Source organism: Fistularia commersonii, chromosome 11 (assembly GCF_037954325.1).
Source record: "Fistularia commersonii isolate RoL2024-O1a breed Wild chromosome 11, RoL_Fcom_v1.0, whole genome shotgun sequence".
In the NCBI taxonomy this organism is placed as follows: domain Eukaryota; kingdom Metazoa; phylum Chordata; class Actinopteri; order Syngnathiformes; family Fistulariidae; genus Fistularia; species Fistularia commersonii.
In genome coordinates, this window is record NC_141294.1 from 2,835,795 (window position 1) to 2,861,149 (window position 25,355).

General features: G+C 40.5%; 2 protein-coding genes across 10 annotated transcripts in view; one reads left to right on the top strand and one right to left on the bottom strand.

The window, feature by feature from the left end:
- LOC147229207 (ankyrin repeat and IBR domain-containing protein 1-like) overlaps positions 1-14,585 on the top strand; it is a 34,534-nt gene extending 19,949 nt beyond the window's left edge. For all 6 annotated transcript variants that reach the window (XM_086156065.1, XM_086156066.1, XM_086156070.1 and 3 more), the window contains exons 12-20: positions 1,924-2,058; positions 2,859-2,945; positions 3,304-3,370; positions 4,248-4,393; positions 4,862-5,040; positions 5,185-5,236; positions 8,302-8,413; positions 8,952-8,995; positions 11,543-14,585. In XM_086156065.1, the coding sequence (XP_086012191.1) occupies positions 1,924-2,058; positions 2,859-2,945; positions 3,304-3,370; positions 4,248-4,393; positions 4,862-5,040; positions 5,185-5,236; positions 8,302-8,413; positions 8,952-8,995; positions 11,543-12,466 (1,746 nt within the window). In that variant the 3' untranslated portion in view covers positions 12,467-14,585. The remainder of the gene's footprint in view (positions 1-1,923; positions 2,059-2,858; positions 2,946-3,303; positions 3,371-4,247; positions 4,394-4,861; positions 5,041-5,184; positions 5,237-8,301; positions 8,414-8,951; positions 8,996-11,542) is intronic.
- On the bottom strand, positions 2,055-24,685 carry LOC147229208 (protein lifeguard 1). Of its 4 annotated transcripts, XR_015106869.1 has the most exons (14): positions 24,630-24,685; positions 23,698-23,806; positions 20,982-21,150; positions 20,509-20,587; positions 20,070-20,123; positions 19,667-19,757; positions 19,510-19,547; positions 18,878-18,965; positions 17,098-17,187; positions 15,656-15,703; positions 14,854-15,058; positions 13,329-13,426; positions 4,916-5,073; positions 2,055-2,166 (listed from the first exon to the last, which is right to left on the bottom strand). XR_015106869.1 is itself a non-coding variant. In XM_086156072.1 (11 exons), exons 2-11 carry the CDS (start codon positions 23,800-23,802, stop codon positions 14,900-14,902), a joined length of 921 nt encoding a protein of 306 aa, XP_086012198.1. In that variant the 5' UTR covers positions 23,803-23,806; positions 24,630-24,685; the 3' UTR covers positions 13,304-14,899. The 4 variants fall into 4 exon arrangements, 3 of the variants coding, with proteins under 3 accessions (XP_086012198.1, XP_086012200.1, XP_086012199.1); XM_086156072.1 differs by lacking the exons at positions 2,055-2,166; positions 4,916-5,073 and having other exon boundaries at positions 13,304-15,058; XM_086156074.1 differs by lacking the exons at positions 2,055-2,166; positions 4,916-5,073; positions 17,098-17,187 and having other exon boundaries at positions 13,304-15,058.
- Positions 24,686-25,355: the final 670 nt, after the last annotated feature.

The following is a 25,355-nucleotide window of genomic DNA, read 5'->3' on the forward strand; positions in this document are numbered from 1 at the left end:
AAATCATCATCATTAAATGTGGTGTTGTTATTGTTGAAGTAGGTTATATTTTGGGTTTGATGATGTAGACAGCTCATATAGTGTTCTGTGAATGTGTTATTGTGGTTTTTACAATAAAATTCAGTTCAATTTAATTTAAAATACTGGACTGTCTCAAAAATTTAGAATATTGTGATAAAGTTCTTTATCTTCTGTAATGCAATTAAAAAAAAAAATTACTTTTTTATGATATTCTAATATTTTGAGATAGGATTTTTGAGTTTTCTTAAGATGTAAGCCATAATCAGCGATATTAAAATAATAAAAGGCTTGCAATATTTCAGTTGATTTGTAATGAATCCAGAATGTATGACATTTTTGTTTTTGTAGTTGCATTACAGAAGATAAAGAACTTTATCACAATATTCTAATTTTCTGAGACAGTCCTGTATGTGGTGCAACATCACAACAAAACTTATCTCAAGGCCCTTTTCGTAGTTCTAGGCTGTTCTCTATCATGTTGCAGCAGAAGAGTTCCAAAGTTTTCTGGTGGTTCTTTTTTATTCTTAAACAGATTTTTATATGAAACAACACACTCAGTTAAAAGCGTGATAATCAACTTTATGGGAAAAAAAAACATATGAAGGTAGTTGGTGTGAGAGAGGAGGACTCAGAGAATAGGGTTAGATGGAGAAATTCGATTCGCTGTGGCGACCCCTGAAGGGAAATCTGAAAGGAGAAGAAGAAGGTCATAAAAAAAACATCCATTCAAGAGTAGTCTGTTTTCTGAGATAAGAATAACACTCATTCGCTCCCAAAGATTGAGCAAGCAGTCTGAAAGATGGGACAAACAAAACAAAAAGAGACATGGAAGTGGCTTAAGACTTTTGGCTGCAGTCAAGGGACTGAATGTAAAAACCCATAAATAGTCTGATCTCTGTTTATCTTGGAAGGCAGATCATACCAAACCTCTGTTCTGTCAAACAGCCATGAGGCTTTGCTTTTGTTGACAGCCTGGTCAATGTCTCCATCCTGGTTTAGGAATCTGGCTGAAGGTGGAGATTTATTTGTTAAAAGTGGCAGCACTTATAGAAGCTGAGAGGGTGTGGACAACTCTCTTCTTGACCTGTGATTACCTGTAAAAAAATGGTTTAATGACTGTTGCTTGGAAACAAGGTGTTGCTAAGGAACATTTCTTTGTCTTTTCTCCGCCTCCATTGAGGCCCTTTGTTGTTTTTCGTATACATGGTCTCTCTGTTTCACGCGCCGTCTTTGTGTTTTCTTTTTGTTTCTTTGTGTCTTTGTGTTACTCTTCTGCACCCCTGTCAACCTTGGTCTTGCCTTTTGTATTGATTTTTTTTTTTTTTTTTTTTTTTTCCTGAAGTGTCATGCAAGGATACTATTTCCAAGACAACAGAGGTCTCAGCTTTGAGTGTGTTGTGTTGGCCTTGCTAACTTTTCGCTCACAGAAGTGCTTGTGGCACGGGGAGAGCGATCCTTTACATTTGAAAAGGCTGTGAATTTGAGTGTCTGTAGTTTTGTGTTGTTCCACTGTGGCCAGTAGGAGTTACTGATCTAAGTTATAGACTGTCAGTGATAACAAAGCTGCAGAAATTGATGGTGAGCTTTAAATAGTTGCCGTACCCTTTGAATAGCCCGCATAATTCCTCTGCTGTCTTATGACCAAAGTGGTCAAAAAGAAATTCAGGTCATTCCAATTGCGACAATTGTATATTTTTTTAGTTTTTGATGAATCAAACTGAATAAGAAATGGGTTTGTGTGAGTGCAAATGGTAAAAGTTTTTCCTTTCCCATACTGCACAATGTTGAGACTGTTTAGACTCCCTAAAATGAAACTAGCACTCTATTTGATTCCGTTTTAAATGCTCCAGATGATCAAAAGAAATGTGCCACATTGTCAAATATCAATATTCTAACCTGCAGTGCAAGTATGATTTCTGTTGGATTTGTCTGGAGGAGTGGAAGAAACACAGCTCGTCCACAGGAGGTTACTATCGCTGCACCCGCTATGAAGTCATTCAGCAGGTAGAGGAGCAGTCAAAGGAGATGACTGAGGAGGTACTTACAAACACACAGCCTTGTGGCATATATCAATATGTGTCAGGAGAAATTGGTTTGGCTTGTCCCATTTTGGGTTCCAGTGCTTTTTCCATTGTGCAAAGTAACCTTGGAGGAAGGGGGAGAAGGGCGTTATTACATTTTCAATCAACATAAGATTTATTACACATCATTTTCCCTTTGTTTCTGGTTTGTAATCAGTTATTATTTATTACTCACTTTTTCAGTCTGCTGTCACAAATGAGACCTATTCTTTTAGTCAGTGGTGTTGATGCTTCAAAAAAGGACTTAATGTAACTAATACAAGGTAGTGAGGGGGCCAAAAAATATCCATTAATACCAAACGCACCATTAGTTTGCAGCTTTTCTACAATTTGTAAACATAGGGCAATCTGAAATGAACACCATCCAATCCGCCATGATTTTTTTTTTATTTCCCAGCCCCACAACCTTGAATAATGGCAGTCGTAAATTCTTGTTTAAATCTTTTTGTGGCAAGTGGACATTTCAAGGAAAGAAATTCAAGTCCAGTTGCCACAAAAAGATTTGGACTGGTGGTTACCATGATCTGGATGACTGAGAACCTCCATAGACAAAGGGAGCTGTGAAGATACCAAAAAGTATCACTTAAAAGACTATTATTGCCTAATTCCTAATCCATTCTTTGTATTCTCCTCAAAGGCCAAAAGATCCACAATGTCAATCTTTCTCCGGATTGCAAATTATAATTTTTGGAAATGAGGAAACAACATAGTCTGCTGCACATTCACTCTGAGTGGAATTTCAATGTAATTTTGCAGGCAGAGAAGAAGCACAAGAGCTTCCAGGAACTGGATCGTTTCATGCACTACTACACGCGCTTCAAGAACCATGAGCTCAGCTATAAGGTAAACAGGGCTGCTTTTGCCTTTGTGTGATGAGGCCTTACCTTTATATTTTACAAACAGCATTAGATATTGCTTGTGGAAACTTTTCAATATCTGGCTAATAGGAAAAGTCTCATTCGATAGAATGAATGATTCTCCAGAATGATTCATATTTTTTATTTCTGCACTATTTATATATATATATATATATATGTATGTATAGAAAATAATGGGAGGCTGATAGTAAGTCACTATTTTTCAAATAGGGTTTAATCCTCCTGTATCATTTTCCTCTGTGAGGTTTTTTTTTTTTTCTGCAAGTGAAAATTATTTACCGGCAGTTCTCAAAATGAAATACTTTGTGTCTTTTTCAACATAGCTGGAGCAGCGCTTGTTAAAAACTGCCAAAGAGAAGATGGAGCAACTCAGCAAAGCCCTGAGTGGAAGTGAGTCGTTAATCTGACATAACATTGTCAATATTCACTACACATTTAACCACATCTTAATCTAGCGCATTGATATTGGCCCTTTAGAAGTAGGCAAGAGGGATTCAAACACAAAGAGAATTAAAAATATATCAACAACAGAGGGCGTAGTTATTATTCAGTAGACACATCGAAGTAACAGCAAAGCCTAGTGTGCCTAGTCAAGAGCCCTGTAAGCCTCCATCTGTGCTGCCTGTTTAGCATAGCAGTGTGATTTACAACTTCTAATTTCCACGCTTTTAACTTTTGTGTCATTATTTGTGTATGTTTGGGAGAGAAATGGAATTTGCCTCAAGTCTATTCAGAAGTCAAGTTCACATACTCAGCAGTTTTTTTTTTTTTTTAGCATATTACTGTCCGTGTTCATTTCCAAGTGACACACATGGGGAACACATGGCAAACAGCAAAAACAAATGCTTCTCAAAACACATTTCCAGTTTATCATTAAAATCAATACAGGCAAAAAGGACTCTGATTTCTGTCAAATGTTCACTGTTTCCATACAAAAACTAATAGCGCCCTTTGCAGGGCTTGTGTATAGATCGAGCCTTCAGATTTTGCCCAATACTAAGCAAATGACTTTGAGTCACATTAATACTCTAAACATTTCCTGTCTGTGTGGTTGAAACCCACTTCCTCTACTAGATCGTGGTCATGCTGATTTGGCCAGCATGTGACAAAGCTGTCAGTTCGAAACTGTCCCGATGAATTAAATAAGCCTTCATTTACTTTTTATTAAAATGCGGTTTTTGGTTTCTTTTTATGTCCCCATGCACTTCACCATGAGTAATTTAGGCTGAAAATAGGGATGTATCCAACTGACTTGTCTCTTTCCCAGGGGAAGGAGGCCCACCTGACACTACATTTATTGAAGATGCAGTCTTAGAACTACTGAAGACTCGGCGCATCCTCAAATGCTCTTACCCTTATGGATTCTTTCTGGAGCCCAAAAGCACAAAGAAAGAGATCTATGAGCTCATGCAGGTTTGAGTTCCATTTATTGAAAAAAGACAAATGTTAATAGCAGCCAGTCTTATATAGGTCATTAGAAATTTGATTTTTCTACCACACAATCCTCAGTCTGGCCTAGATATGCATGCTGATAGCTTTTATTAAACATTCAATGCTTTATTATTCGTGAACGAGGATAGCCATACAATATATCTACATGTCATCTTTTGTTGTAGCCTTTATAAATGCTGTAAAATTAATGACGAATCCAGAGGTCTGAAGAATTTCTCCAATCCTCGTAAAATCAATAGGATTTTTTGAATTTAAGACTGACATATTTCAGTTGTAGGGCTACTTTTTATGTGTGTTCACTCTTGTTGTTTTTGTTTTATCCAACACGATCATTCTCAAACACTTGTTTTCATATCCTAAGGGTTTTGTTTGTTAACATTTTTTTTTCCCAAATTAAAGTGCCCGCCAACCGACTCTTTCTTTACTCAGACTGACTTAGAAATGGTGACTGAAGACCTTGCACAAAAAGTCAACCGGCCTTACCTGCGGACGCCTCGCCACAAGATCATTCGTGCAGCGTGTCTGGTGCAGCAGAAGAGGCAGGAGTTCTTAGCCTCCGTAGCAAGAGGAGTGGCCCCCAATGACTCTCCTGACGCTCCCAGGCGCAGGTAATTCCACATTTTTCCGTAAAACACCCACAGCTAGAAGGGAAATCACGCCACAGTGTCAGATCATCAAAAATATGTAATGGGCATAACATTTTACCAGCTCTCCTCATGACATCCATTTTTCCACATCTTGCTTATTTTCAGTTTTGCTGGTGGAACATGGGACTGGGAATATCTCGGTTTTGCATCACCTGAGGTAAATGGAATTGCTTTTATTGAGCTTTTACTGTGCTGCTTTAAGTATCCACTGAAAGACATTTTTATATTATGGCCTTACAGAAGCTGGATGAAGTGCCCAGCTTATCATGGACGAAAAAAAAGATCGGGATACGCATACAGTTTATGTTAGTTGACATTGTTTTACATTGCAAGTCAAATGATAGGAATCTGTGTAGGAACCCTAGAACTGAGCTTGATGGTTTGACAAGTGGAGCTGGCGCCGACTTCATTGTTTATACTTCTCTAAGTGCTTACTGTGTATCTCAGCACTACCGACAAGCTGCTTAGTGAACTAGTGTCTTCAGGGTGAGTTAATAACTAGTTTGTCAAATCCAAATAGACAGTGCGTTGGTGGATTGAGACTATACAAATAGACAATGCGTTGGTGGTTCAAGTGTTTAGTGCAGACGTCATGCTGTGTTGCTCCATTTGCTTGTTGATGAGATGGATACTGGAAATTAAATAACATTCCCAATTTTTACTCTTCTGTGACGACATCTCTACAGTTCCTTTTCTTTTTTTTTGTTAACGTTGATAGCTTGCCCACTCGCCGTTTGCAAACTTGTCAGCTTGGGGAATATTAAGGGGTGCATTTCTCTATAGAAAATAAGGAAAGATAGAAGAAAGTAAGTAATTAAGGCATGTAAGTAAAGCAGGCTGTATATATTCACCCCGAGCGTTGGCCCTCATTGAATATACATGAATTAAAATGCAAAGGTCTAATTATTTACAAAACATGCTGTACGTTCCCCTTAAATGTCCAGCACAGAGGCACTGTTCATATCCTGGCAGGATGGAGCTACATCTTACCGCTTATTGCTGTCTTACAGAAATGTCATCTAATTAGTGATTCTATATTTCCATGTTTCCGGATAATTGAATAAAGACCGGAGTTGTTTACTTCAATAACGAAATCCTAGTAATGATGTTTTGTAGAACTTATATTGTATGCCCTATTGTGTGTGTGTGTGTGTGTGTGTGTGTGTGTGTGTGTGTGTGTGTGTGTGTGTGTGTGTCTTTCTGTCTGCCTTGAAAGTTTGATTCAGTGACCACAATATTTTCTCTGACAAATTAGTGGACGCCTGGTTTACTAAAATATTGACAATGACTTTTTTTTCTCCATTTTTTTTTCCTGAAACAACACAGCACAGCCAGATTGCACTCTGGCAAGCTGTCACTCACGGATATTGGGTCAAAGTGTCTGTCACAAAAAAAGATTATTTTCATCTATTCATAGAATCTTGGGATGACAATTTGAAGCGTTAAAAAAAAATCAATAATCATCACAGATTTTATATTTCGTCCAGAGGATCATGCAAAAAGACTATATCTTAGATTATTAATACTTATTTATCGAAAACCAGAGGTCACACTTGGAGAAGCATTTGTGAACGAAGGATCTAGAAAGATGTAATACTACAAGTTGCAGGCAGAATTTCATTTTTTCACTCTTCTTTTCAAACCATGTATTATACCCAAGATGTGTTTTATTGAAGTTTGGCTTTCCACACCTGTCACAACATAAGATATTTAATTAACATTAGCAGCTACTTAGTCAGGATGATAAATAAACAAAAATCAATTTCGGAGGACTTTGCCCATCATTTTCTAATAGTTTTCTTATTCTCCAGAAATTTCAAGAACGGGGAAAATCGAAGTCACGTCATAAAGAAAACACTGAGTCACATAATTTTGAGCATACGGCTTTGTAACGTATTGCCAATATAGAAGTGAAATTACAGTTTCTTCTCCTCTTCACAACATATTGTCCTTCTCAGCCGTGTGAAAGCTGTCAATGCGATGATTGTATTTGTTTTCCAGACACGGGGAGAACATGCAGATTCCACACAGAAAGATCCCTCATGGGAATCGAACCAGGGCCCTTCTTACTATATGTGGAGGCTAACCACTGTGCCACAAGGCTGCCCAAATTTGGACTCAATTCCCAAAAAAATATTTTAAAAGGAGCATTAATGGATGTTCCCATCAACATGTGTTCTGCAGATTTGACATAAACACTTGGTGGTACCGGTTAAAGTTAGCATTCAGGCATTAGGTGATCCTGCAACCTCAAGATAAAGAAGCATCATCTAAATGGAGTTGCAAGAGTGCGAATTAGCTTTGTAAGATAGCATTTTTTTTTTTTCTTTTAAAAACTTTGCGTGTTTCTCTTTGGCCAATACAAACGTGCTCCTTTCAACTGGAACTATGTACTGCCATCCAAGCAAAAGGGAAAGGTCACTGCTTGGAACACAATTAACTAATCGTCTGCTCAACCATGAGATGTGTTTCTTCTCTAATGTATTTCTGTATACCGTCATTGATTGTTAAGAAAATAGTTTTATCTTTAAACTTTGAATACAAACTCATGATGTATTCATTTGCACAAACTCTCATCTGCTGTTTTTTTTAAATTTACAGAACATACATTATTATCGGTATAGCGCCCCCTCCACCCCCCCATTAGAACTTTAGCGCTTTCACCAATTGTTATCCCAAGATACTGAGTATAATTCCACCCTGGAAAGCTACGCTTTTATTTGTGTTGCTTAAATGAAAGCTTGTGTCTCAGCTGGAGTATTAAGCGGGAACACCATAGTAATAATGCTTGATAACATTGCCTCAGCGGCTGAGCTGCAGATGGCCCGCACCATGGTTCCCACAATGCCTGCATGTCACTTCACACTCGTCTTTTTTTAGACCAGTAGAAACAAAAGAAAGCGGAATTCAAGTGACAGGCATCCGATCACATTATTTTGACTCACTTTTTTTAAAGTTATGAATTTGATAAGACAAGTGCAGTGATTTCCTCACATACATTGTGAACATTTTGCATCTTTTTCATGTTGATCAACAACAATCTAAAGAACTTATATTTTTCGAAAAACCTACCAGCACAATGACCATTTTCGCCATTGTCTTGTCCAAGAACCTTGAACTTGTGATCTCTCATGAAACAGAAGTATCATCCCACACTAATCTATATCTCTAACACAGTGTTGAATGACTGTTGAAGTAATAATTTTTTGTTGTTGTTTTTAGGAGTACGCAGAGTTCCAGTACAGACGGAGACACAGGCAACGAAGGCGAGGCGATATGTCCAGTCTTCGTAGCAATACTCCTGACCCCGATGACCCCAGTGATGGTACTTCAGGTAAAGTAGCTGATACACAGGGCTTTATTATGTTTTAGGTGGAGTTTTTACAAAATGTGTTTATTTATGGGTCGATAGAAGGCACATTTTTCTTGCAGGGAAATGGTATTTGCATTATTAAGGGATAATGTATTATTAATTCATCCCATTGTTATAAGACAGGATAGTGGTTTATTTTCAATCATTCAATATCAGAATCAGAATAGTTGTTTTGATCCTGGAGGAAATTGTACAATATTTTCAATTTTGTTTTGTAGTTTAAGACTTTGTTTGTGGAAACAGTTTGTACCTTTTATTTATTTTATTTTTTTCTATTTTTTTTATTTTTATTTATTTATTCTGATTTTAAGGAATTGATTTTAAGGATTTTAAAGGAAAAATGTCATTAAGTTATTGTCAAGTTGCCACTAAGTGACTTCAAGTTTTTGTAAAATGTTCATTGTTTTTTAAAACTGCTAACCAAAGGACTGTCATCATACTAATGCTAAAGGCCAGTATTTTACTTTTGGCATGTTTGTTCATGTTTTTTTCTATTAAGACCCCCAAGAAATTGGAGGTGGGCGAGGACAGGATCCTCTAATGGTAAGTGCTCATTTTCAGCACCATGTGGAGGCTTTACGCTTTTTAACAGTTCCATCAATACAATACTTTATTTTGGTTTGAAGACTAAATGAACATTACACAGTTGGTGTCACATAGTAATTTGTCCTTTATAGCAAGGAAAACACTAAAAAGCCTCTTCAGCATCGTCTTGTTTACATTTTGCGCAGTTAAGTAACGGATAAGAGAATCTCAGGTAAAATCTCATAGAAAAGGGGATCCTAGTAACAGATATTCAAATTATGTATTCGTGAATTTAACCATAGAAATCAAATGAATTACAGCGCTGTATGACATTTAACTGTTCTTCAGTGCCAACGCTTTAAATTTCTCCTGGCTTCAATCTATCTATTTAATAATCTCATGCAATATGGAACATAAGCGGCGTCGTAAAAATTCCAAAAAAAGTGATTCATTCCCCTCTATTTTCCATGTGAAGCAGTTGAAAAGGGCCGCCTCGCTCTGCAGGCTGCAGATTCCTCACAAGGGGGAGCTGTTTTGTCACCGAGTCACGCTTTAGACGCGACATGACGATGGGAAACTCACTGCTGTGTAGGCTCCTTTTCATATTGAGTTCAGGCATTGCATTTTAATCTTCTCATGTCGGCTGACGGGAAGTCTGACACTTTGACAAATTAGCTTGAAGGAATATCCTACAGTTTTAGATTAAGACCTCACTGTTATACCTGTAGAGTAAATGCAATTCACTCTTGCCTAAAAATAAAAACCCGAAACAAACAATAAGAAACAAAGAAAACAAAGCAAACAAACAAAGAAACACATCTTTCTCATTCTTTCCTTAAATGGAAACAGGTTGTGTTGCAGGTAGAATTCTTGTAGAGTGAACTTTTGCAAAACAACGCCGGTTCAGTCAGCAAAGCCGAAGGTTGTAATGATCAATTGAGGTAGTGATTTGTCGACTTATCCAGTGATCCCGGTAAAAGACCATTTGTGACAACCACACCTAAGCGGGGTTTTTCCCAACCATAAATACAAAACTGAAATCATTCTACACAGACGTTCTTCCAGACTGCATAAATCCCTCTATGAGTATAATAAACTGTGGTAGCACGGTTTGTCATGTCTCCAAAGCCTGAATCACAGCCTTTTTTTTCCTCTTTCATTTTTTGAGCTGTGTTTATTTGAGCATATCGATGACATCACAGCGAACTACACAGTTTGAATCCCCTACCCCTTACGCCCACCTGTTTTTGTTCATGTGAGGTACTTTCAGACATTTTTAAACACTTTGCAATCATAAAAATGTTCAAATCAATCGACTAAAAATATCGTATTTCTTCTTAAATAATGAATAGACATTTAATTTAACTACCACATCAAGCTAAATTGATGCTAAATCAAGCTAAATTGTCAATAAAAAAGAGAAAAAAAAAGTTATTACTGTATAGAAGCGAGAATATAACAATCACAGTAGTTTTTTTTTCAGGTTTGAATTTATCTTTATTCCACGTTGCATTTAGAGCTACCCATAATGATCAAACTTCCACTCCAATTTGATTGCTAAAGGGTTATTCTTATTTTGAATTCAATCTTGGAAAAATTGCACACTGGCCTGTCATCTCCTGTTTCCACCAGCCATAGATCATAGATCAATTAAGCCCAGAAAAGAATAACTCCTAGCGGTGAATATAAAATGGCGATTCTTTTTTTGCTGCTAAGTTTTTCAGACAGCCAACTTCAACAATTGTAGATTCATGTTTCACGTGGAAGCTGCAGCCGCCTCACTACGTGCTTGGGAGGGGTGAGACGAGGTTAAAACAAAATCTCACAACTTTCAACACACTGGTTCTGTAAATGTAGAATTTCATTTCTACTCTAAATTTCAGTTTCATTACTATTTCGCTTTATCACTCGCTAACAAATCTAACCATTAAGGAATTTATGTGAATGTACTTAAATAACTTGCGGTTATACTTCACCTATTTAGGTCCACTGCCATTGTCAATGTCCTCATTCGTTTTTCCTCCTTTTTCCCTAATGCCTTTTTATGTTCTCCACCTAAAATGCACTTTGCACATTTTCAGATATTCAGTTTTGTTTCCAGCACACCGACATCTGAAGCGATTTCTCTGATGTAACTCGTCAGTGAGTCCCATTCAATAAAACCAATGATAGGACTGATGATAAATGGATTCCCTCAAGAAACTGCAATTGTTCCAAAGTGTATTTTTGTGGGTGATATGGTTCTTTTTTGGGATTTAACCAAGGCAGCCTTGTCAACTCTGTCGTAAGCGAGACGTGTTAAAGAACAGCTCTACAAATGAAAATAAGTCCCAGCGAATACGCTATTTATTCCATTCGGAGAACCGTTAGGCCATTATGTGCAGCAACCAGCTTATGTAGCATGTTATTGCATGTCTGTGGCTAACTAGTTTAGAATTCAGTGGACTAAAATATGCCATTTGGTAGAGTTACGCACGTGCAAGTACAGAATAGCTCACTCTCTGAAAACTGATTTCCGGTCCTGAGCGTCACTCCTATTTTGCGCTCACTTGTTTATTTCCGCAGGGTCTTGGTTCTTTAGATGACGACGACCCAAACATTCTACTGGCCATTCAGCTTTCGCTGCAGGACTCAGGGATGGCGGGGAACAGGTCCAATCAAGAGGTCCTTTCTAATGAAGCATCGCTCGGCGCTATTGGCACATCTCTGCCTTCTAGGCTTGAACAGAGCGCTCCAGGTGTAGAGGTCCTCCCGAGAGTTTCCTTAAGCAGCTCAGAACTGCTGGAGCTTGGAGATAACTTGGCTCTACTGGGCAACATCAGCAGCCAGTACACTGCTGGCACTGTTGTTTCCACCTCTGTTAAGCACTGTGACAGTCAGCGCCGGGACTACGGCTCCTCTGAGCCAATACCGGCGGCTCCAGGTGGCAGCGGTTCATCAACTGGCTTTTTTTCTTCTTCCGGTGATACAGTAGACTCAACCACATGCAGCAGCCGTGACCCGTCCTCTTCGTCGGCAATAGGAACAAATTCTAACCTTCTGGGCAACATCATGGCTTGGTTTCACGACATGAACCCACAAGGAATCACCCTGGTGCCTTCGGCCTGCTCCGGCACAGAAGCCGAGGTAAATCCCCTCCCCGCGGGCCGAGACGCGCTATTGCAAGATGATGAGAAAGCCGGGGTATTTGTTGTCCACGAACACAGTAAATCGGAAGAGGCGGTGGCAGAAATGGGATTTTGCTCTCAGGAACTGACTGATACGGAGGCAAAGGAGCGAGGCGTCACCGAGAGGCCAACACACCTCGATCTAGTCGGGCTTGACAGCGCGCCGATACCTTACACGTCCACCCTCGACGCCGTCGGTGACCGTGCTGAGCGGGGAGGCTCAAAGGTCTGCCATGTTGACACTCCCCAGTGTAACTTTGGGTCCGACCCATTGGCCAGCACCAGCTCCTCCGACTGGGAGGAGCAAGTGCACTTGGTATGATCCCATCTGCTTATAGCCGAGGTCTTAAAAGAGCCTTTTTGTCCGTTTGGCTAGAAACTAGACACATGTGAGAAATATGTTAAGAAGGTCGCACTTTGTGCATAGAAAGTGGGAAAACGTATTTGGACTCATTGCAGTCTGATATATTTCCCGGTTATACCGAAGTGGGCCCCCTGACGACCGCGCCACCTTAAAAGAAAACACTTACTGATGAAGGGTTACACTCGCTGACAATTGTCAAGGACATCATTTTATAAACTGTGTCTTCGCTGAAAGAGATATCAATATTTTGCTTTGTCTGGAATCAAATACAGAAGAAACCGTAAACCTAAAACCAATGTGGGTATTATTTTTGTTCACTGGAGAGCAAACTAACTGAATATTTTGAAACCAGGTCTGACAGACGTTTTACACTGCGCCTGGCATTGATCTGTTGCTTTCGAACTGGCTTTCTGTCAAATCCATATCTGAATATTTACTTTCACAGGTGCCAAACACTGACTAGCAGGATTTAGTCAGCAAGTTTGATCTTCACAGCAAATTGTGCCTGCTTAGTACAATCTCAGCATTCAACGTCGGTGTGAAAATAGAGAGCCATATTTTGCCGTCACATTTCAGCTGGGTTAAATACTTCAAATCTCACTTATAGCTGAAGTTTAGTTTTATAGTTTAGAACAGGACTTCTTGTGTATTTTCATACTAGATATGCACAGGTTTTAACAATTCTTAAGGTGAAATGTGAAGTTTTCATTTTGACCTATTTTTAAAGTCAGCGTTCAATCCACTTTTGAATGCGCGTCTTCCGTGCTTTAAACACGGTGAACACCGGGGGGGGTCGGGGGGCGGGGGCTGCATAACTCACCCTTTAAACCGGTCTTCTGAATTCCACCATAGCTTGTCTTTATGTAGTGTTTGGGATAGTACAGCAGAGTTAGGAGCTTCCCCGGCCACTGCAACATACTAAGCAAACCGTGAGTTGTCAAGTGTAGATTGGAGAAAAAGCAATATTTAGCCCAAATCGCTGTCTTTCCTCTCTGGGTTCCGTTAAAGTGTAATATAATAGAAGCCTTGGTAGTGCTATGCAGACGTCCCCGGACTGCAGGGTAACGCATGGGAAAAACATGAATGTTTATTACATCTGAACGACATGGGGATCCGTGTCTTTGTAATCGTTCTCTACTGACTTAGAGACACAGTGCCTTTGTCATTATTATATACACATTTCTACACGGTATTCAGTGTAAACAAAATTCCTTTGTCCTTCATCGTTCGTGTCACAAAAGTTCTCGTCCGCATCAAAATATTTTCCGCACGGGACTTTTACTTGGCTTTCGAGGCATCGTCACGGTAGAAGTTCACAGTGAACACTGACATGACGTGATTAGATATAAAGGAACAGTCATTATTAGACTTTCAAATAGCGTGATTCTGTGTTCTATTTAGCCTCTGGGGCTTCAGGACCCTGTTCCCTTTTCAGCATTTTTTTTTTTTTTTTTTTTTTTTGATGGTTTAAAAACTAAAGTTACTGTACTGAGTTACGAGTGAATTGACCTGCTGTATGTGCACCTTGTATCTTACAAAAACACTAAAATGGCGGAAAGTTGCAATACAAAGTAGGTATTCATCAGAAGAATATCTCCTAGAAAAGGATTATGTCTAACCACTATGAAATGAAACAGATCATTGATCGGTGTTTTACCGTCATAAATTAATTACGTTTTTTTTTTTTGTATGTAATACCTGACTAGTCTGAAGTAAAATATTTTTTTTCCTTCTAACAAAAAATTAGGGACACATTTAATCTCGAAAAACCGATTGCTTTCACAGGTTTCTTGAAGTTATCGAACTCGGAGTGCCAAATGACTAGTGAAGTTTTTCGGTGTTAGTGTTAAGATTTTATTTTACCCTTTTGTGTAACAATATGCTGTTCATTTCACCTCTCATGTCCAGGTGACTTATTTTAAAATGGCAAACACCATTTTGTAACTCACTGATTTTCTATTGTAAAGCGACTAATTCTTGAAATGCTATTTGCACTTTTTTAGTTTATACTTGATACATTCCCTCTTTATATGAAATGTTTGATGTGTGATGCCAATAAACTACAAGTTGAGTTTTCGGTTGTTGTTTTTTTTTTTTTTTTTAATGAAGAAGTACATTTTGGAGAGCAAAGGAGATATAGAGGGCCACACGGAGTCTTCTGCTGAACCGAACTGAACACAAGATGAAGCACCAAATTAACAAAGCAAATATTAACTGGATTAATCATGGATTTGGCTGTGTCTTGGATGCATCACAGGGATCTCCTAGTCAAATATGGTCGTGCGATATTGAAGAATGCTTTGATATGGATCTCCACATTTACAAAATTCCGACTCGGTCATCACCTGGTGTTTTTTTGGCCGTGAAACACTTCGCCAATTCGGTTTAGATTCAGTTGCCTCGGCAGAGGCTGACGAGCTGCAGCACGAACAGGAAGATGGTTACGATGTCCAAGTAGAGGTTGAGAGCTGCGAAAATGTATTCCTCCGGAGAGACTTCATATTTCCTGTGTTTCCCGCCCAAAATAAGTTGGGTATCGTACACCAGGTACTGTAGAGGAGCAGAAGACGGGATGTTTCATGACTGACAAAGTTGTCGGAAGACGCCGGATTCGTACGATTAACGAGACAGGTTTCCAGTTACGGTTAGCGACTTGATAGAGAACAAGGGCGGTGTTTCTTATCTTTGAGAAAAAGGGACTGTGCAGATAACAGCATATAAATAAATCTGTAGTAAATATGCCGCTGAAAATAAGTTGTGACTTTCTCTTGACAGCTTGTTCCAGCTCTGTGTGCAGCCTCCGTTTGTTCCTGGAGCTGACGGGACGGGTCACAACATTAGCTCGTAATGCCAAAGACACGCAGAGAAGTGGCTGTGAAAATGAAGCCTCCTGCTGTTAAGTAGAGTTTAATTTAAATTAAAGGGCAAGAGGACATTGCAGTCTCTGTTTGCGCTAACTACTGTGACAAACATTGGAGTCTGGCTTCTGGGCCACCAGATGAAATCTTGCCACTCATGTATTCACTGGATATTAAGCCTCAGTTGATGATCATGTCTTTTGAAAAGGTCATGCTCTGGTTATTTCTTCAAAAAATTCAACCTGGTATGCAGGAGACCATATTCTGTCCGTCCATGTTTTGTACTTACTAAAGAAAACAGCAAGGTTCCCAGGCAGGCGTAAGTGATGTTTAAATACTGTTGAAGGAATAACAGATCAAATTAGCAGAAGAATAGAGCAGCATAAACTGTCGCATGTGCCCCTGCTTATAGGGTTTAACCAAAATTGGATTTTGAAAGTGATATTTAAATCTGGGCAAACTCAGGATATTTATATTTCTGCTCCAAAAAATAAAGGGAACTCCAAGTCAATCACACTCCTGTGAAATCAAACTGTCCAATTCATTTTGACTTGTTTTAAGGACATTACATCCAAGTTGGATCAGCTTGTCGTGTGTTTTTCCACTTTCATTTTGAGTGCGACTCCAAATCCAGACCTCCATGTGTTCATACATTTGATTTCCATTGATCAATTTGGTGTGATTTTGTTGTCGGCACATTCGATTATGTAAAAAACAAAGTATCTCAGAAGAACATTTCATTCATTCAGATCTCGGATGCGTTATTTTAGCGTTTCCTTTATTTTTTTGAGCAGCGTTTAGTGGCTGATATGCGAACCATCTTAAAATTATGCCGTGCTAAAAATAATTTTTAAAACTTAAACACGACACACAGGACACGTGGCACTTAAGTCGGAAAGAAATGCATTTAGATGGAGGCCCCTTTTTTTTAATTTGAAAAGGTAAATTATGTCGATCTTGCTGTCCAGCCCGTAAGGCAAATGTTAAATGTTGCATTTGACATCCCTCGTGGTTTGATTGCCGACATTCCGCTAAGTTAAAAATGTAGCTTTTGGTTTGTTAACACCGAGCTTGTGTGTTTAAAAGAAGAGTCATTAGTATTCCAAATCAGACTGATAGCATTACCTTGACATTCGCATGGCGACTCATATCTAATCAGACATTCATTCAAAAGCATGGCTGAAATCTAGATGGGCGCCTGATAGAGAGAATATGCAAGAAAGCTGATAAGTATTGATGTGCAAAAACCCAACGCGGGAAGAAAGATAGTAATATTGATATACGGATATATGGATCTCATTATCTGCTTTTTCCTCTCGCGTTTCACAAACGCTTTCACCATTTAAAATCAAGCGTTCTGCCGGCTCAAACCTCGTCATGGAACTCACCGGTTGCATAAAACATACCCCTTTTTCCTCCGGGCTGATAAAGGATGCAGATGTTGTGCATTAATTATTAAGTTCCTTCTTTTTTTGTCCAGCGCATCTGTCTCATGGTGAATTATCTAAAGTAATGGGATGGCCGCACTGTAAATACCCAGCTCGATCTAAACGCCGGTCGGAGGTCGGCGCCAGGCGTCCAGGGTCCCTCCTCTACAATCTGCTCCGTAAACAGGTCGGCACCGGTTCGAGCCGACGATAGAGGCCGCGATTCCGAAGATACGGCGTTTTCATTTAAGGGCCTTCTCGCTTCTCGACGCGGGCGTAAACACCGCGGCCTCTTCGGATTTACCTGCGAGCGGAAGATTGCACACAGCAGCGCGAATGAAAAGAGGGTCCAGGCAAACACCCACAGGCTCCCCCTCGCCGCCGTGAAATCCCACTGGTGTCGGAGAAGGAGGAAGAGCGAGACGGTGAATGTGACGAGCTTCGTAATCTAGAAAACCCGTAAACACATCTCTCATTTATATTCATCGTCGTCTGAAAAAGCGAGGCCGCTCGAGGTCGTCCGCAACGCAAGGCATCGCAAAATTACCGAACAATGGAGACGTATCGCCGCTCGACGCGGGGAAATACTAACGATTGGAAATGTAACCGTCCTCTATGATTCATCGGCGAGATGCGGAGAAGGCGATTTGGCATTTTAGCCTGTGTCTTTTTCCGACGGGAAAAAAAAAAAGATGGCCGATCATCCGAGCCGAACTCACGAGACGGAGCGGCGTGACATTTCCGTCGTGGCTTCCCGGCGTCGGATTCGGTAAGGTGAACGCGAAGCCGTAAAACAAAACCAAACCGCGAGTGTTTGTGGCGTCGGCCGATCGCTCATCCCATAAAACTAAAGATTTTACAGACTTTGTTTTTCCGGTGATTTAGCTTTTCTGTTCGCATCACGGTAGTCAACTAGATTTGTGGGGTAATTTAAACCTCTTCCTTCCGCCAGATTAATAATGAGGAGTTGATTTAGGACCAGATGCAGTCCAAGTACGCATATAATCATTAGACACCTGCCCGAGTCTTTCATCCAGTCTAAGGAGAAATGAATGTCTGCCGCTTCTTCAGATATAATAAATGACAAAATCCCTGAAATGCTTCCAGAGGCAAATTAAACTCTAATTAGACTCTTAGAACATCACAGATTGGAAAGAGACTTTACCACCGAGTCGTGGCGTGTCCTAAAGTGTCACTGAAGGGCGCAGAGGCCCTGAAGGACGAAATGCAAATAAGAGGAAGACAAACAAAACAAAAACAAACAGATGCATAAGAACGAACGAACGAAAGAAGTCTATGGCACTTGATCTGGAATGAAATTAAGCGTTTCTCAAAAGGGGAAGGCAGTTTTATTGGACCGCACATTCAGAAATGTAATTTAAGATATGGCGTCACCAAACGCAATGGGAATATTTTGAGGTATTGAATCGGTGTCAGGCAGGTGAAAGTAATTTAATTTCATTTTGAGCTACAGTAAAGATAATTTGATTTAGTTTCATTGTATTTAATTTCTTATTTATTCGTTCGTGTAATGGGACCAATGTGTGATTTTAATGGGGGAAACAGAATCAGTCACACGCAAAAAAAATATCTCGCTTGTGATATTTAAATCATATAATATGTATGACGTCACCAATATTCTGAAAGTTCTCAAATCTTCTTATTTTGAACCGATTTTTGCCCCTAATATTCTTTGATTTTCAGAGAGAGGACAATTTAGGGTGACCTTTTTTTAACATTATGATATTTGCAGGTAAACCAAACTGAGCCTGGCTTTCACACACTCGCACTCGGTTTAAACCCAAGCCAGCGTTGGAACATCCTTGCGCTGCAACTGACCCCAGCACCGCAACCTTGGAATGAACAACACACTGATCTCAGCAATAATCATACTTTACCGGGCAGAAAAACTAATCGGCGTATTAAAACTTTACTGGCGCCCGGACAAGTCGGCTTCACATCTTCCTCTCGACTGCATCGGAAACACGCTTCTGTTCCCGGATACACCCTAGCATGTCGGCTCGCTGCAGTTTGTGACATTTTCACTCTGGCAAACTGACATGAGAGCATGTGACAGATGTTACCTTTGACTGCATGGCAAACACAGTCAAGGAGAAGGAGACCAGCGCCGTTGCCCCGACGGCCCACAGGACGGCTTCCGCTTTAAAATAACTGCAGATGGAAATGCCAAACATACAGTGTGAGGCATTCGCAAAAGTATCACACCATGCAGTGTAAACACGCAAGCATACATGTCTAGTAGTCTTCACTCCAGAAAGGGTCAAATGACCTTGTTATGAGGAAATGTTGAATTTGATATTCTGTATTATGTGTCTGTGTGGACTTTAGATGCGCGTCACATTATGCACCGCCACCATTCGTTTAATTTCAGTGTGAGCTTCGGCAAAGATAATTGGATGTATTATTGATAGTTGACAGTCAAAAGCAGAGGGATGGGGGAGATGAGCTTTGCCTACATAGACACGTGTACGGAAAAATTGGCTTTTGAACCATTTGTGACACTTCATCCGTCGCCGAACACCTGTAAAATTGGATTTTACGCGCCCGTTTTTATTTAGCGACCGCCGATGATAACATCCTAACAGGTCTGACGGCTTAATCTGCGGCATTGAACAATGCAATATGGCTGTAATGGAGGTATTACTTTGTACGGATCGGCATCGCGCGGGGGATAAAACGGGGAGCGAAAACTCACACGGACACAGATCCGAGCATCAGACCCTCCGCAATCGTCTGGGATGGATAAAGAAGTAGAACGTAAACGCATGACTAAGAAAACAGTGAACAGGGTGAAATAGAGCACTTGTTGTGGCAGTTTAATTTGATGCCCGGCCGGAACGCCTTCTACTTACAAACAGGCCCAGGGCGATGAAATTGAAGGGGACTTGACGACGGAGGTTGCCGCAGCAGGACAAGGCCAGGATGAGCACTACCACGGCTGCCCTATTTCACGGAGAATATAGAGTGTATCGTAAATAGCAAATAAACAGACTATAAAAAGAAAAAAAAAAAAACACTTGCGTTGGATATATGAATTCACCAAATGTATTATTCATGGACGGAGTAGCCCGCAGTTTCTCGGATTGCGGGTTGGAGTGGGGCGACAGGTTTTGATTTAATTTTATGGATTTTCACGACCGGCGTTTTCATTTGGGTAACTCACCAAAACGAGATTTGTTGGCAGTCAAACTAGCTAAATCAAGAAAGTGTGCAGCGTCTACACAATCGCCGGGAACGCTTTTTTCGCAGGCTTACATCAATGCATAGGTGAACCAGTCGTTGGCCGAGGTCCATGTTTGCAGAGCCTCCCTGTTATTTGATGAGGGAAAAAAAAGGAAAAGTAAGTGCTTAATGGAGTAGCCATATATTTGATAGTAGCAGCGGAATAATTTGATTAAATATTAACAGACCATCGTCAGCACATGGGAGCTGACCTCAGTATATGAAAATAAATGACCACGCCGTTGTTCTACCGCGACCGTTATCGAAGAGCTCCGAAGCCCGAGGAGGCCAGACCGTCGTATTCTTTCGCTCTCTCGGCTCATCCGCGCATCGATGGCGAATCGAATGTTCATCGTGTTTGCGAGGGCCGTCGTCTGACAGACGTTGATAAAAAGCGCTGCGAGCGCGCATATAAATAGCAAAGATCGATTTATACCTTTAGCAATGTATTCTTTATGCGATTGTGCCTTACCAGTAAAGAAAAGCGCAGATGATCCCCACAGTAACAAGCAGCTGAACCATTAAGGTCAAGTAGACTTTCCGTATGAAACCTGTGGTGAAAGACGGACACGGTCCGTTTATATGGTGGACGGGAAGTCGGAAAACAGAGGCAAAGCTGCTGCAGCCCCCCCCGTGCCGAAGTGAATACCGGCAAATCGAGGCGGTCGAGAAGGTAAGGTTGTTACGAGTCCCGAAAGTACAAAATGGTCGTGTATTGAAACCCGCATTTTATCCTTTTGCCTGAAATGATTTGTGTCGTGTGGGAGGTGAAGAGCTCAGACAGGGAGCGGCGGTGATCAGGGAACACTTTTCAGTTTAAAATCAATTTCAAGAAAACGCTGCAAAGCAAATGAAAATATTGTTTATCCTTGTTCAGCTCTGACCGTGCCAACAAAAATATCTTTTGCCTCTTTCTGCATCTTCCTACCTTCCGCTAACAATTACCTCTTCGTACGGCAGCGTCACTGAAACCGCTGGCCTCCAAGCCATGGAACGGGTCAGGTGGAGTTTGGCCAAACTGTCGGTAATCTCCATCTACAACTTGGCCCTGAAAACTCCCTGTATTATTGTAGTAGCCAGGAGGAGAAACCACGGCGATGTTCCCTTTCCCTAGCTGGCACACAAAAACATCACATGGCAAACTTCTAGTTAGCAAGAATTTAGCTTGCTAACAGCAACAGCAACAACAACAACAACAACAACAACAGCAACAATAGTGACAACAACAACAGTGACAACAACAACAACAACAACAACAGTGACAACAACAACAACAACAGTGACAACAACAACAAAACAACAACAAAAACAACAACAACAACACTACAATTTCTACAGCTCCAACTACTTATAAAGATGATAAAAAACAACAACGGAACACGCTAATAATAACAATGACGATAATAATACTTGTATACTTGCACTTTCAACTTGCAAAATACACATTTTATTGCCTGTTTATATATTGTATAGTTATTTTATTGCCTATCCGTGTATTTTATGTATATTGTCTATTTTGTACAGTTTTATATTTGTATTGTCCAGGACTACAGATGGAAATTAGCTATGAGCTACAATCTGGTACAAACATCTCTGCCTCTGTACTTAATGTAATTGTTCACTGGCCTAATAAACTTCTAAACAAACAAACAAAAATAAAAAAATCACAATTTATTATAATAAGAATAAAAATAAAATTGAAATTAACAGATTTGGACACACACAATTCAGCGTAAACAAAGCATTACATTTATAATTAAGTAGAAACAGTGCATGGTTGTTATGACAAAAATAGGAGGGAACTGATTTTTTTAGCCAAAACTTTTGTATGAAATGCGACAAAATAGCGCGTCATTCTGTCCCAGTCATTTTAATGGTTTCTATCCAACGACTAACATCCCAACATCCTCCACTGGCCTTGTTATTTGGGTCGATATCCCCAAAGTTACAAACGCCCTGCACTTCTTGTTTTCACATTACTCTTGTCCTTTTTGATTCATTTCTCTTAACCTAGATTTTACACTCTGATTACCTCATGCAGAGATCAGTTTAGGTTACATGGCATCTTACAACATTCTGCTCTGTTTCTTTTCCCGCAGGCGTCCAGACTGCGTCTCCTTGGTGGAAAACGCTCTGAGCTTACTTGGCAACACCTGATCCATCACATACAGTTATTAATCCCCATTCCCTTTTTTTTTTTTTTTTTTTTTTTTCTCAAATTTTGTATATTGTAGGATCATTTCCGCCTCTGTCTCTCTGGGATGAGGGATCTTCTCCCACGGATTCCTCCGCTCCCTCACACACACCCACCTCCTTTTCAGAGTGGGGGTGGTGTCTGGCTTTCTCCAGGCAAACTGTGACTTGTGATTTTTTTGGGTTATATAAGAAATAGGATTGGACATGCTTCACACGATAAGCATTTTTCTCTCCCCTCACCATGAGGTCAGGCGCAGAGCAGCGATGGCAATGTGGAGGGAAATGTTATCAAACACTGCGCAAGATTTTCTAGGCTGCAAAGATGGACGCACAAACAATCGACTTTAGCGGGGGGGGGGGGTTTATAAAAGTTCCCTAAATTGTTCGCCTTTTCAGAAACCCGATCGACTGTCTAACTGATAATCGCCGCGTATTTTGAGATGAATTTTTGATAAAGTCTCGTCTTTTTTGGGATCCGCAAAACAAAAAGGTGTGTTTCCGTTCGCTTCTGAAGCAGCCGACTCGTTCTATCGAGGTTTTTGTTTAGGAGTTTGGAGCTTCGCGGCAAAAGCGGGGTGTTCGCCGTCTTCGCTTTCCCTCCGTCGTCAATGCGTTGTTCGATCAAACGTGTACCTGGATCTGATCGCTTCACATCCATCCTTGGACATTCACAGAATGTCTTACAGAATGTATGAAGTATAAAATAAGATGGAAAGACAAATCATTTTGGACAGAGTGGATCATCTGCATAGAGGAAAACGACGGCGCCGGCATACCAAAAAGTCGTTTCCCCCTTTGATGAAATTAAACATATGAGACCTTGGTCGTTTTTTGAATTCACAGGGTGTCGGGTATATTTTAAGATTCAAGTAAAATAGAGGATTTTTTTTTTTTTTTTTTTTTTTTTTCACCACTGCAATCTGTATAATTTTAATGTTCTGTAATTATATATTAGAGAGAACTAAAGTCCAAACAGTCTGGAAGAAAAATGTGAAATGGAACTTGAAATGATATAATATTCATTTTTTAACAGTCCACGCAAAAGAATATTTATCAAAGTCCCAAATGAGCGGCCATCATGAATGACGGCGACGACCCCGAGGGGGAAGAACTCTTATTTGAATTCTAAAAAGTAACCCAAAGCGTAATTCTCCGGAGCCCTCTTTTGCACGAACCGATCAAAAGTAGAGTTCGACCTTTTGATGTCGTAACACTTGGTGAGACCGAGTGCCGTGCCAGATTCGGGCCCAACGTTTCTTTTACACCCCTACGTCTCCCATGGACTGCACCGAAGTTATCGGTCGAGAAAGGATGGCGGGTAAGAGATTTGTATTTGAACCCGATGTTTTGGCGGTGATTAGAGGTGGAACTCTGCGATGGCTCATTGTGCGAGTCAATACAACATGGACGAAAGAAGCTTCGGTTCCAGGTTCTCTCTGGCAGACCATCAGACCGCTCCACTAACCTGGTGGATAATCCCTGCATCAGAACTCCGTCCACAGTCCCCAGGGCTGTAGGGAGGAGGTTGAGGTTCATATCCGTCGTTTCCGCTACTTTTCGCCGGGTCCATTCCACTAAAAGTTAATAAAAACCCGGCTTCAAAACATCATGTGAAGTAGAAAAAGGGATCCGAGGAGAAAAAGCGAGCGGTCCAGGTGGGGGTCACGGCTGTAACTTAAAAGCGTCCTTTTGAAAAGTGTCAGCGCTTTTTGTCAGTGATGTTAAATTAGCAAATGGGGCAATGTCAGAGTGGAACAAATAGATGGGTAATTACAAAATGAGGCATCACACAAATGCTGAGAGCCATCCATGACTAACATTCATAATTACCGCCTAAAGCCTTCATTTGATCGAGCCGTATGTATGTTAAACGACAAAATAGGTTGCGGTTAATTGATCTCAACGGAAATGCTGATGTCATCAGAAAGGAAAGGCAAACGATGATTTATATTTTATGTATATTGTGAAACATTAGAGGGAGGTGTTGTCCTAAACATCCTCTCCACAGTGTGTGTGTGTGTGTGTGAGAGAGAAAGTGCGCTGAATGACAAAAAGGGAAAACACGTCGTCCGTCATACGGCGGTCAATCCAAACAATGCCAAGCTCAGTGACAGCGCCGTGGAAACATACATTTTTTTTTTTCCAATTTTTGTATTTAGCTAAATTTCGAGCGATGACTCGATCGCACGATCGCCGCCCCGAGAAATCACGGCAGCGATAAATGTTTTCCCATCACATACTGCTTGTTGGCACTTGCTCCTCAACTTGTCACCTCGGATATGTGATGAATGAGGAACCCTCTCTCCTTTTTCAAGTCTTGAAGAAATTGCACTTCAACTTTGCTGTCTTCCTTGAAATAAATTAATTACAGCCGTAATCCGTTCGTACGTGCCTTACCTCTTCTGTGACGGCGGGGGAAATGCTCGACACCTCTGCGCTTCCTGCAGTGTTGGAGCCCCTGTAGGGCAAAGTCTACTCGCTATCAGTTGGTTTCCACAGAAACAGGACTTTAGCTCCAGGGGAAAGGATGTATTGCTCATTAGGCTCAATGGAATATTCAGATGAAGTTCTTAAAATGCCATTAAGCCAACCTGGCTGGCGCTTTGTCAGAACAAATCATGCAGCAAATCACGTCTTCACTTTTTCTTTCACTGATCTGCAGGCGTCCCGTTTTGGGCGATTTCACGCACTTTGCCACAGAGGCGTTTTCTTCCCGCCGACGTCCTGTAATGAAAAATAGTCGGCTGAACGGAAGGGGAATGTGCCAAACGAGCCCAAAATTCAATAAAATGGCACCTCTGAATTCTCATGAGACGTTCTTTCTCTCTGACTCATCCTGGTTACACATTTATCGGTATCTACCGGTCCGCTACCTAGGAGATAAATAAACGATGGACGGCATTCGTCTAAACTTCCGAACAACCATGCCGAACGGCGGTGAGTTAGAGAGACGAAAAACACGCCGGATGCTGAAAATACACGAAGTAATGTAGGTCAATACAGTCTTAGTGCTTCTCCGTGGAGAATTGTCACTGCAAAGGGACACAGAGTGGACCTCATCCGTGAATTAGAATCTAGTCCGACACAAATCCGTTTGTATGAAAAAAAAAAAAAAAGCTGGAA

What these genes read in the sequence shown, in the direction of transcription:
- LOC147229208 (XM_086156072.1), bottom strand. Translation starts at nt 23,802, where the DNA reads ATGGACCCGGCGAAAAGTAGCGGAAACGACGGATATGAACCTCAACCT. An exon ending in ATCTGCGCTTTTCTTTACTG is followed by an intron (nt 20,124 to 20,508) that starts GTAAGGCACAAT and finishes ATCAAATAACAG; the next exon opens with GGAGGCTCTGCAAACATGGA. An exon ending in GTGCAATCTTCCGCTCGCAG is followed by an intron (nt 15,704 to 17,097) that starts GTAAATCCGAAG and finishes TTCCTTCAACAG; the next exon opens with TATTTAAACATCACTTACGC.